The sequence below is a fragment of the Myotis myotis genome, unplaced genomic scaffold (genome assembly GCF_014108235.1).
Source record: "Myotis myotis isolate mMyoMyo1 unplaced genomic scaffold, mMyoMyo1.p scaffold_m19_p_2, whole genome shotgun sequence".
Lineage (NCBI taxonomy): Eukaryota > Metazoa > Chordata > Mammalia > Chiroptera > Vespertilionidae > Myotis > Myotis myotis.
The window spans coordinates 44,184,914-44,198,106 of NW_023416324.1; the positions used below are offsets into that span (position 1 = coordinate 44,184,914).

General features: G+C 42.4%; 1 protein-coding gene across 3 annotated transcripts in view; it reads right to left on the reverse strand.

Annotated features, from left to right (window-relative positions):
• The window catches only part of LOC118676034 (integrin subunit beta 3 binding protein), a 62,576-nt gene that overhangs the window by 25,889 nt on the left and 23,494 nt on the right, over nucleotides 1–13,193 (reverse strand). For all 3 annotated transcript variants that reach the window (XR_004974021.1, XM_036349294.1, XM_036349295.1), the window contains exon 3: nucleotides 12,375–12,510. Coding sequence is in view for 2 of the 3 variants with exons in the window: in XM_036349294.1 (XP_036205187.1) it covers nucleotides 12,375–12,510 (136 nt within the window). In the remaining variant the exon portion in view is untranslated. The remainder of the gene's footprint in view (nucleotides 1–12,374; nucleotides 12,511–13,193) is intronic.

The window sequence follows — 13,193 nt, forward strand, 5'->3', positions numbered from 1 at the left end:
AACAGTTATATCACCAGTATATTACCTGTGTACTTGATTTCCTTTAAATGTAACTTTGCAAAACACTGGTAATAAACATGCCATCACTAAATCTGGATTCCATTCAAAATTGTATTTGGACTTTCCAGTAAGGCTCTAGGGAGCCTTTTCACTAACTAATGAAGATAGCTTTCAACAGATCATAACATTTAGAAATACAACCAATGATGATGATGATAATGGCTAATATATAATACTAGAGGCCCGGTGCACAAAAATTTGTGCACTCCGGGGGGACGGGGGGGGGTGGGGGGGTCCCTCAGCCCGGCCTGTGCCCTCTCGCAGTCTGGGACCCCTCGGGAGATAACGACTTGCTGGCTTAGGCCTGCTCCCGGGTGGCAGAGGGCAGGCCCAATCCCTAGGTGCAGCCCCCGGTTGGGCTCAGAGCAGGGCCGACTGGGGAGTTGGGGCACCGCCCCATGTCATGCACAGAGCAGGGCAGATCTGGAGGTTGCGATGCCACCCTCAGTCACGCTCAGGGTAGGGCCGATTGGGGGGTTGGGGCACCACCCCCTGTCACGCACAGAGCAGGGCCAATCAGGGGGTTGGGGTGCTGCCCCCTGTCATGCACAGAGCAGGGCCAATCAGGGGGGTTGGGGAGCTCCACCCTGTCACGCACAGAGCAGGGCCCATCAGGGGGTTGAGGAGCTCCCCCCTGTCACGCACAGAGCAGGGCCGATCAGGTGGTTGAGGAGCTCCACCCGTCACGCACAGAGTAGGGCCGATAAGGGAGTGGGGCACCGCCCCCTGTCACAGACAGAGCAGGGCAGATCAGGGGGTTGGGGCGCCGCCACTGTCACAGGGCAGGGCCGATGGGGAGGTTATGGCTCTACCCCATCACACACAGAGCAGGGCCCGTGGGGTGGGGGTTGGGGCACCACCCCCTGTCACGCACAGAGCAGGGCCAATCAGGGGGTTGGGGTGCTGCCCCCTGTCATGCACAGAGCAGGGCCAATCAGGGGGGTTGGGGAGCTCCCCCCTGTCACGCACAGAGCAGGGCCCATCAGGGGGTTGAGGAGCTCCCCCCTGTCACGCACAGAGCAGGGCCGATCAGGTGGTTGAGGAGCTCCACCCGTCACGCACAGAGTAGGGCCGATAAGGGAGTGGGGCACCGCCCCCCGTCACAGACAGAGCAGGGCAGATCAGGGGGTTGGGGCGCCGCCACTGTCACAGGGCAGGGCCGATGGGGAGGTTATGGCTCTACCCCATCACACACAGAGCAGGGCCCGTGGGGTGGGGGTTGGGGCGCCGCCCTCTATCACCCACAGAGCAGGGCGGATCAGGGGGTTGGGGCGCCGCCACTCTCACACTCAGGGCAGGGCTGATGGGGAGGTTATGGCTCTACCCCGTCACACACAGAGCAGGACCGATCAGGGGGTTGGGGCGCTGCCCCCTGTCACACACAGAGCCACAGGGCGATCAGGGGGTAGGGGAGCTCCCGCCTAACAGGCACAGAGCAGGGCTCATCAGGGGGTTGGGGCGCCTTCCCCTGTCACAAACAGAGCAGGGCGGATAGGGAGGTTGTGGTCCCACCCCATCACACACAGAGCCGCAGGGCGATCAGGGGGTTTGGGCGCTGCCCCATCACACTGGTCCTGGTGCCGGGAGGCCTTGCGGCTCCGCTGATCCCGGTGCTGGGAGGCATATTACCCTTTTACTATATAGGATAGAGGCCTGGTGCATGGGTGGGGGCCGGCTGGTTTGCCCTGAGGGTGTCCTGGATCAGGGTGGGGGTCCCCACTGGGGTGCCTGGACAGCATGGATGAGGGGATGTGGCTGTTTGCAGCTGGTCACACACCCTTCAGGGTGGGGGTCCCCACTGGGGTGCCTGGCCAGTCTGGGTGAGGGGCTGAGGGCTGTTATCAGGCTGGCGGGTGACTGAAGCTCCCAACCGCTCCTTTTTTTCTTTTTTTTATTCTGGGCCAGCTTTAGCTTTGAGGCTTGGCTCCAGCTCTTAGGCCCCCGCTGCTGAAAGCAGGTTTCTGGCCTTTGTTTACCTTCTGTATTTGAAACAATGTTGCGATCCTGCTGGCTGAAGCCCGAAGGACTAAAGCAGGTTTCTGGGGTTTTGTTTAGCTTCTATATTTGTAACATAGTTGCTTAGAGTTGCAGCTCAGAGGCCTGCAGCGGCAGGCGGGGAACGTTGGAGTCCTCCGTCACTGAAGCAAGCAAGCCTCATGTTAGTTTCAAGCTGCCTGGCTGCCGGCTGCCATTTTGGCTGGCAGTTAATTTGCATATCGCCCTGATTAGCCAATGGGAAGGGTAGCGGTCGTATGCTAATTACCATGTTTCTCTTTTATTAGATAGGATTTTTAGGAGTAGGCACTGTTTTAAATGTTACGTATATTAACTAATCAATCTGTACAACTCTAAGGCAGTCACTCTTATTCTCATTTTACAGATGAGGAAATAGAGGCACAGAATGGTTACATAATTTATCCAAGTCCCTAAAGCTAGTAGATGGCAGTCAGGATCTAAACCCCGCCACCTGGCTACAAAGGCTGTGCTCCTAACCACAATGCTATGCTTTTTTACTAATAGATTAAAGTCCAAACAGGTTTAGGCTAGTATCATGATGCTACTAGATAGATACACATACTTTATAGCATCATTTGATTCCAAATCAAAAGTTATGACTTGAGAAAAACCTTGATTGACCCAGAAAGATTCAAATTATTTGTGTAAGGTGTCACTACTAGTTAGCAACTTTTTTCTAAGACAGTTTGCCAGATCAAATTGGAGTTTGTAGGCAATAAGGCAAATGGAGTCCTGTTATTATTTTAGTTAATCAAATTAATATTAGTAAACAAGTGTGGAGAGTGAAGAACCTTTTAGAGAATTAATTCATGGAAAAATAACAATGTAAATGGCACTTTTTAAATTCAAAATACCTTTACTGAGTCCCATAGAAGAAAATATAGTATTTTTAAAATATTATGTATATTATTGAATAGAAAGGTATCAATGAGAATATTGGAATTGCATTTTATATGCTAAAACATTAATATTTGAGAAGCAACAGAACGATAAGTTTTAAAATCTTTCATCCAAATTAGATTGTAGGCCACATTAAGAAGCATTTGGCGCACATATCTCAAATTGCTAATCATATAGTTAAACTGATATTAGTTTATCAGCTCTTTTGAAATTTGTATCATGTGTTCCTTCTTCCACTTAAAAAAATCAGTCTTGCCAGAGACTACTATTTGATCAGTCTTTTCAAAAAACCTTCTTTTAATTTTGTTGCTTTTCTTTATTATTGCCTGTTTTCTATTAATAATCTCTGTTCATATCTACCACTAGAGGCCCAGTGCACGAAATTCATGCACTGGGGGAGGTGTCTCTCAGCCCAGCCTGCACCCTCTCCAATCTGGGCCCTCTGGGGGGATGTCCGACTGCCAGATGTCCACTGCAGTCAGGACATCCCTCTCACAATCTGGGACTGCTGGCTCCTAACCGCTTGCCTGCCTGATTGCCCCTAACTGCTTCTGCCTGCCAGCCTGATCACCCCTAACCGCTCCCCTGCCGGCCTGATTAACACCTAACTGCTCCCCTGACGGCCTGATTGCCCCCAACTGCCCTCCCCTGCCAGCCTGGTTGCCCCCAACTATCCTCCCCTGCCAGCCTGGTCACCCCCAACTGCCCTTCCCTGCCAGCCTGATTGCTCCCAACCGCCCTTCCCTGCCAGCCTGATCACCCCTAACTGCCCTCCCCTGCCGGCCTGATATCACCCCCAATTGCCCTCCTTCGCAGGCCTGATCTGCCCCAAACTGCCCTCCTCTGCCAGCCAATTTAGTTCTGATTGGTTAGTTCCTATGTCAGTCAGCGTCAAAAGCTCTGCCTCCTAGAAAGCTATTGGCCCCTCACACTTCACCCAGGTTTGGTTCTGATTGGTCGGTTTCTATGCCAGTCAGCGTCTCTGGGCCTATCAATGGGGCATGATCAGAAAGGTGGAGGCCTGGAGAGAAATGGAGGCGTGGCTGCTGACCAAGCCCGGAGCTAAAGAGAGAGGCAAGTGCTGATCAACAGCTGCCACAGAGGCTACAGATCAGACCCTGCTTCTCTCTTCAGGCCTCTCTCTGGGCCTGATTCACAGCCCCCTCAGCAGTCAGTGCTGGGTCACCATGCCTGCAGCCATAGCAGTCTGACTGCAGGACTGACTTCCGGTTGATTGAGCCTCCTAGTCGTTGTAGATGTGATGGACCCAGGGTTTTTATATACTAGAATTATTTCCTTTCATCTACTATTTCAGGTTTGTTCTACTGTTCTCTACTTTTCTGAGTTGAATGATTGGCTCCTTTTTTTCAATTAGTCTTTCTTTTTAAATATATGTATTATAAGCAAAAAAACTGTTTTGACATAATGCAATATTTAGGTATAACATTTTTTTCTAAGTATTGACATGTTTTCATTATCATTCAATGTCTAAATTTTTTATACTTTCCATTATGATTTTTCTTTTATTAAAAAATACACTTTTATTGAGAAACTAAGATGGCGGCATAGATAAACACCGGGAAATTGCTGCTTCCCACAAAAATCGATAAATGCATCAAAAACACAAGGTGGACATCATCCAGAACTACAGGAGGGCTGGCTGAGTGTAAATTCTACAACTAGAAAGAAAGAAAAGCACACTGCGAGCGGGAGGAGCTGCGGAGGTGGAGTGCAGAGGTATGGGGGCTCGCACGCGGAAAGGGTCTGGCACCTGAGGACGTGGCTGTCTTTTTGAATCTGGAGGGAGACACAAGCTCCCGACGGCTCTGAAATCCAGTTCCGGGAAGTCTCTGGGGACCCAGGACTCATACGGGGAGATACTGGACTGTCTGGCAGCGGGCGAGCTTGAGAGCGGCTTTCCCTCAGAGGTGCTTGCAGCCATTGCCAGGACACTGGGACTCCCGACTCCTTAGGGCAGGGCTGAGGCTCCGCCATAGCTGCTTTCTCCGCCCTTTGATTTCTTGAGACCCCGCCCCGCCCAGGCTGCGGCAGAGGCTTTTGCATATGAATGCCCCGGCCATTTGCAACCTGTAATTACCTAACCGCAGTCGGGCCAGATAGACCCAGAGCTTCCAAGAGAAGGCCCAAGGCCCCACAGCGGCTTGCATTGCTGCACAGCTGAGCATCATCAGGGCACTTCCAAACTCCAAAAAAATGGAAGAGGAATCTGCAGTTCTCTTCGTAGTTCCTGCTGTGTAACCTCAGGCAGAGGCTAAATTAGCACCTCCTTAGATCCAAGAGCCACTGTACCCAGTGGTCAGAGGGGAACCATCCAGATCACAACTCCTCAGATCCATAAGGGACACACTCAGGGTGCAGTCTCAGTGAGCACCAAAGCCCCACTGAAGCAAGTCTTGCCCCAGAAGGGTGTCTCCAGCACAGAAGTTCTCCCACTGCAGACACAGCTGATTCTCGCTGCCAATTGCCCTGGAGGTCAATTCCTCCCAGTGATCCTACAACAACCAAGGCATAGCTACAACAAGACTGTACACAAAGCCCACGAGGGGGTGCACCAAGAGTGTCCACCCCAGGTAACTGGGGAGGCTGAGCCACTGGGCCCTACAGGACACCTAGCACACAAAGCCACTCTATCAACACAGGGAAGCAGCCAAAATGCGGAGACAAAGAAACAGGTCACAAATGGCAGAAATGGAGGAAAGCAAACGACTGGATATAGAGTTCAAGGCCACGTTTATAAGGTTTTTCAAGAATTTTATGGAAACTGCCAATAAATTTAATGAGTCCCTCAATAAGTATAGTGAGACCATGGAGGACATGAAAAAGGACCAACTAGAAATTAAGCATACACTGACTGAAATAAAGAATAATCTACGGAGATCCAACAGCAGACAAGAGGATCCCAAAAATCAAGTCAAAGATTTGAAATACAAAGAAACAAAAAATACCCAACTGAAAAAGAAAAAAGAAAAGAGATTCCAAAAATATGAAGATAGTGTAAGGAGCCTCTGGGACAACTTCAAGCGTACCAACATCTGAATTATAGGGGTACCAGAAGAAGAGAGAGGGCAAGATATTGAAAACCTATTTGAAGAAATAATGACAGAAAACTTCCCCTACCTGGTGAAAGAAATAGACTTCCAAGTCCAGTAAGCGCAGAGAACCCCAAACAAAAGGAATCCAAAGAGGACCACACCAAGACACATCATAATTAAAATGCCAAGAGCAAAAGACAAAGAGAGAATCTTAAAAGCAGCAAGAGAAAGACAGTCAGTTACCTACAAGGGAGTACCCATACGACTGTCAGCTGATTTCTCAACAGAAACCATGCAGGCCAGAAGGGAGTGGCAAGAAATATTCAAAGTGATGAATAGCATGAACCTGCAACCAAGATTACTTTATCCAGCAAAGCTATCATTCAGAATAGAAGGTCAGAGAAAGAGCTTCACGGATAAGAAAAAGCTAAAGGAGTTCATCACCACCAAACCAGCATTATATGAAATGCTGAAAGGTATTCTTTAAGAAGAGGAAGAAGAAAAAGGAACTCTTACCATTTGCCACAGCATGGATGGAACTGGAGAGCGGATAAATAGCACATGATCTCACTCATTTGTGGAATATAATGAACAACATAAACTGATGAACAAGGACTGATCCAGAGACGGAGAGGCATTGATTGGACTGTCGGGCTTTGGAGGGAGGGTAGGGGAGGGTGGGGGTAAGGGGGAAAGATCAACCATAGGACTTACATGCAGGCATATAGGCCTAACCAATGGACACGGACAACGGGGGGGGGGGGGTGTGAGGGCATGAGCGGGGGGGGGGGAGGGGGCTAGAGGGTAACGTGGGGACAAGGACACATATGTAATATTTTAATCAATAAAAATATATTTAAAAAAATACACTTTTATTGATTTCAGAGAAGAAGGGAGAGGGAGAGATAGAAACATCAATGATGAGAATCATTGATCAGCTGCCTCCTGCACACCCCCTACTGGGGATCGAGTCCGCAACCCAGGTTGTGCCCTTGACTGGAATCAACCTGGGACCCTTCAGTCCGCAGGCTGATGCTCTATCCAGTGAGCCAAAGCAGCTAGGGCTGATTTTTCTGGTCAATAAATTATTTACGAGTTTTTTGGTTTCCAAACACATGTGCTAAAATTTTTAGAGGGCGGCCTTTTTATTATTGATTCCTAATGGCATGAAATTTTGATCAGAGAATGTGATCTGTGTAACAGCAATTTTTAGTACGATGAGACTTCTTTGTGACTCCAAACTAGTTATGTTTTTGTAAAAGTTCTGTGTGTTTTATTTTTTTGTTAATCCTCAGCCAAGGATATTTTCCCCATTGATTTTTAGAGAGAGTAGAAGCAGGGTGAGGGTGGGGGAGGGGCGGGCGGGGGTGAGGTCGGAAGGGAGAGAAAGAGAGAAAGAGAAACATCAATGTGAGAGAGACACATCAATTGGTTGCCTTCTGCATGCACTGGACCCTGGCCGGAGGCTGAACCTGCAACCCAGGTAAGTGCCCTTGACAGGGAATTGAACCTGAGACCCTCTGATGTGAAGGTGACACTTTAACCAAGGAGCCACACTAACCAGGGCTATATGCTTTATTATATGTGGGTATTATCTTTGTTTGATATTAGATCAAGATTGCTAGTTGGGTTCAAACTTTTTATCCATTCTATCAGCTTTTAAGAGAGGAAAAAAATCTCCTACTATGGTTAGGGAATTTTAAATTTCTTCTTGTAAGGCTGTCTTTTTGTCTTGTTTGAGTTTTTGTTTTACGTGCAGAGGTTCAGCATTTTCTGGTATTGAATCTTTCTTTCTCTAATAATGTAAAGATTCCTATTATCTTCAATAAAGCCTTTTTGTCTTAAAGTCTGTTTTAGTCTATTAATATTCTTATACCAACTATTAGCTTCTTTTAAAAGCTAATGTTTGCTTTGTTTTCTTTTTCTGTTCCATTTACATTTAATTGTCCTAAGTCTTAAAATCTAAATAATAATATTAATAAAAATAGCTAAAATATGTATTGAAACTTACTATATGCCAGGCACTATTCTAAATTCTTTTATGTATTAAATAATTTAATTCTCGTGATAATCCTGACAATTTCCCCACTTTATAAGGAAGCAAACAAAAACACAATTAAAAAGTCAATTTACAGATTTTCCAACTGCTCCCTGAAAACTACAAGGACCTTAAATCACTAATTCCTTTCTGCTCCCTCATCTATTTTCTGTGCTATTATGAAATATTATTTGTTTTTAACTCACCACAGGTCATATTGTTTGTCTTTTGCTTTACAGTCAGCACATTTGTATTCATATTTTAGTCATTAAGTTTACAATTAAGAATTACTAATTTGTTTGCTAATTAATTTTTCACCAGTATGCTTTGCATTCCATCCTTTACCTGAGGTTTGGTTTGCTTCTTATAGAGTACATTCTTCAGTAATCCTTTCAAGAGAGTATCTGTTAATGGTAATTCTTAGACTTTATCTGAATATACCTTTATTTCATCTTCACTTCCTGAATAAAAAGATCAGCTGTGATTTTAGGCTGGTATTATTATTCCATTTCCTATTGTAATGATGGGAAGTCTACTATCAGTCTGTCATTCCCTTGTAGGTAATTTGTCTTTTCTCTGGTTGCTTTTAAAATTTTCTCTTTGCCCTGACCGGTTTGGCTCAGTGGATAGAGCGTCGGCCTGCGGACTCAAGGGTCCCGGGTTCGATTCCGGTCAAGGGCATATGCCTTGGTTGCGGGCACATCCCCAGTGGGGGGTATGCAGGAGGCAGCTGATCGATGTTTCTCTCTCAACGATGTTTCTGGCTCTCTATCCCTCTCCCTTCTTCTCTGTAAAAAATCAATAAAATATATTTAAAAAAAATTTTTTCTCTTTGTCTTTAATGCTCTAGAGTTCAGCATGATATGATTAGGTATGGATTTGTTTTAGTTCATCCTGCTCAGACTAAGCATACTACCCTAATCTGAAAATTCCCTTTTTTCCTTAATTATGAAAAACTGATGGACACAGACAATAGTGTGGTGAAAGCCTGGTTAGGGAGCGGGAGTAGAAAGGAGGGGGGTCAAGGGGCAAAAAAAAGGGGACATCTGAATACTCTCAACAATAAAGATAGATAAAAAACTGAGAATTCCATAGAGCCTTTGTTTTATATGGGTTAGATCTACCAATCTTTACCATATAATAAATAAAAATAGAGAACATTAAAAAGAAAAAAGAAAAAAACAGATAGTCCTTATCTCTTATAATACTGGTTCTGCCCCATTCTCTCTACTTCCTCCTTGTGGAACTCCTATTTGACATAGGTTGGAGCTTCTTCCTCTATCAATTTTCTGCATTGTTTGATCGTATTCTCTTTATATCCCTGTGATGTTACACTGTTGCAGTATGGGTGACTTCTATAGATCTATTATGTAACTTATAAGTACTCACTTTAACTATACAGATTTATTGTTTATCCCTCTACCTTAATTATCTAAAAGTAAGTCTGATGCATTCTTGGGAGTAAAGGAGAGAAAAAATGTACCATTCTTCCTTTCCTCTGAAAAGCAAAACAGTTTGGAGAAATTTGCTAAGGGGGAAGAGAGGGCAGCAATACAATGACACTCACATACATATATAATACATATGCATATGTATATATGTAATGATAAATAAATGAATATGTATGCTGTAGGGAGCGGCTATAGGGTTAAGCCTCGGACTGACCTGTCGGCAAAGCCACAAACAAGTCCCAGCTTAGAGGGCACAGCCCTCTTAGCATAATTAAGCTTGACCTTATAAGCTCCCTAGATCCTTCCTAGGTAGCTAATGGGCTGCCAAAACAATGAACTCATAAGAACATTGTAACTATGGTGACCACTACCTTGTTTACCTCTGGCTATAAAATAAAGGCTCAGCTTGCTGTCTGTATCTCTCTCTGTGGCCTCAGCCAGGCACAGGAGATCCACCTAGACCAGTGATGGTGAACCTTTTGAGCTCGGCGTGTCAGCATTTTGAAAAACCCTAACTTAACTCTGGTGCCGTGTCACATATAGAAATTTTTTGATATTTGCAACCATAGTAAAACAAAGACTTATATGTTTGATATTTATTTTATATATTTACATGCCATTTAACAAAGAAAAATCAACCAAAAAAATGAGTTTGCGTGTCACCTCTGACACACGTGTCATAGGTTCGCCATCAATGACCTAGGCCCAGCTTATTCTCTTTGTCTGTCTTTTCTTTAATCCTTCGCCACCCCCCATCAGGCTCACCGAACCCTTGGCTGTGTTGGCACAGCACAGTATGTGTGTTTATATCTTAAATGTATGAGGTGGAATCGGTCACCTCATTTTTGGCCCATGCAGAGTAAGTAGAGGGATGACGTAGAATCAGATTTTTCCTCTTTTCATAACTACAAATGGATTTACATTTAATATTAAGTCATCTGTTGACATACAACATGGTTCAGATGTATATAGAACGTACATATCAATACCTGGAACAAGGGTATTCCAGACTGAGAGAACTGTAAGTACAATGACCTTGTGGTGGAAAGTGGCTCAGCATGATTAACGAATAGCAAGAAAGAATAGCTAAAGTAGTGTAAACTTGGGAAGGTTAGTAGAGAATGAGGCAGGTGATATGCTCAGGTATTAGATGATGTATGGCCTTAAAAGTCATAATAAGGTTTTGAATTATATCCCAAGTATGATAGGAAGTGAGTAGTACCTCAAATGTCCTTGAAAATGTTAGATAAAAGTGTGTATTAAAATTGTACTTTATGTTTTGTATAATATTTAAAAAGTGAGGATTGTTAATAGAAGTTATGACTTCATTTGGAACTTAATTTACTTCGTAAGAGTTAGGCTTTCTTATTTCTAAAATATGTATAAGATGACATAATCTGATATAAGAGCCTAGACAGAATTCTCCTACTTTGAGACTTCTGTGAGATACATATAACAAAGAGTATATAAAACACAGTTTTAATGAATAATTATAGTGAACCAGTGTAGCCACAAGATAGACTAAGAAATAGAATATTACCAGCTCCCCAGGAAACCTTGCTATATGACTTTTAAAAAAAGAGCTTACTTAGTACTATAATCTGTGATAATTATCCACTTAAATGTCAACTGGAATCATGTGACCAGTCTTTTTATAGGCAAAAGGAATGTTCCCTTAAGTCCATATTTAATTTCAATATGGAAATTAAATAAAGATCCACTTAAAATCTATTCACATTTCACTATAGAGAAGTGCCATCTCTAAAGCACTAATTTTTATTTTTAAACATAAGTTATATCAAGTGTATAAAAAACAACTATAGAACTTGAAGAAAATGTATACATCTTCATATATTTTTGTGAAAGCAAATCTAACAGTGATAGTTTTAAGATAAAAAGCATTTGATTAAAGTAAAATAAATGTCACTTAAAAGTTTAAGATCTCATTATGGGTTTCATTACAACAAATTAGGTAAAATGAGAAGACTTCTTTGTTTCTGTGTAGCTTCTAGTATATGCTTAGCACTCAATAAATGTGAAACAATAAAATATGAATTAGGCTAATCACAGCATATCTTAAATATATTTTATTAAATTTGAGCCTACTTAAAATTTTATATTATAGAAACTTGACATGCCACTGATTCATAACCTTTTCCAGTATTAAAAATTAAACCTATGAAATCTAGATTTCTATATCTTTTAAATAAACATTTAGCAATAAACTACCAAAGAAGAAAAACTATGTATGGTTAAATGTAAATTAACAATACTTTAAAATAAAAAAATTAATATTAAATTAGGTTATTCTCTTATGGAAAATTCTACAAACCTTTTGCAAATTCATTTAAAATAGTAAAAAAAAAAAAAAAAAAAAAAAAGAGAAGGCAATGAAATATAATAAATAAAGCCAACTACATAAAGATACACAAAATGTGAATAAAACTAAATGGACAACATGTATAAAAATAACATTTAGAAGTATCATTCTTAAACTGTATAGTGCAGCGGTACCTGAATTATGTGCCCTTTAATTTATGCACATGATGGATAGCTTGTTAAGAGGCATATCTGTAACCATTATAATTGATAGTAGCTGAAGGCAGTCAGGCCATAATTTCTATTTAATGGATGGAATAGAAAGGGAACAAAGTCTGCAGCAGCATTTTAAAATAAGTGTCTAGAAAGTTTACATTTATGTCCAAAGTAATACCTATATTCTACCCTTTTCTATGTTGAATTCTTTAAGAAGAAAAAAATCAGCTGCAGCAATATTCATGTATTATTAAATCAAAATTTTGATTTAACCAATACCTGAAAAATATTACAGTAAGTGGGAAAGAATGTTTAACTAACCATTTGTAGGTCCATTTTTGTGCTCTTGTTCTTTAGAGTTTGTGGGAGAAGCATATGGGCTCAATCGACAAGTTCCAGTTGATGGAGAATAATTTGTAAAACCTCTTTTCCTTGTGATTCTTGAAGGCTCAAATGACTGGAAATAAACATTAATTTGGGACAAAAATATTTATGTTTAGTTATAGATCTTTGAAAATTCAGAAAATTTAACCAATACACTTTTTCTTATTCTTTCTTTTGGATTTTAGGTATAGTCAATTATTACCTACAAAGTGCACACTATTTTTCAAGTTATGTAGATATATTAGGTCTCCACACTAACTAGGCATCTCAATTTGCTATTTATAAAATTTTAACATTAAAAGTTTATTATCTTCTAGATACTATTTCCAAACAAGCTAGAGATAGAGGTAGCTGACTCTCCCAATTATATCCTGACTTTTGCTGTCAGTTGAACCAGAAGTAATAATGGGGCGAGGCCAGGGAAACTCTCAGATGTCGTAAAAAATCCCACAAGGAAATCCTAGGAAGGATCAGTAATGTCCTAAACCTTCACACAGTTGCTCTGTCACAGTGTCTTGTCTTATTGATAACCAAAATAATGTTCAAACAATTGAGTATGGAATTTAAGGTATTTGAGAATTTGGCCTATCTTACACAAATCCTCACTGCAGCTCCCTCCTCTGTGTTCTCATACTTCCTATTGGAGCTAGCAAATTTTTACGTTTCTGTTTGCCCCACTAAAATTTGAGTTCTTGAAAATAAATATCATTTCTTCATGTTTGTACCCTAGGGCTCAAAACTGTGTGATGAATAAAT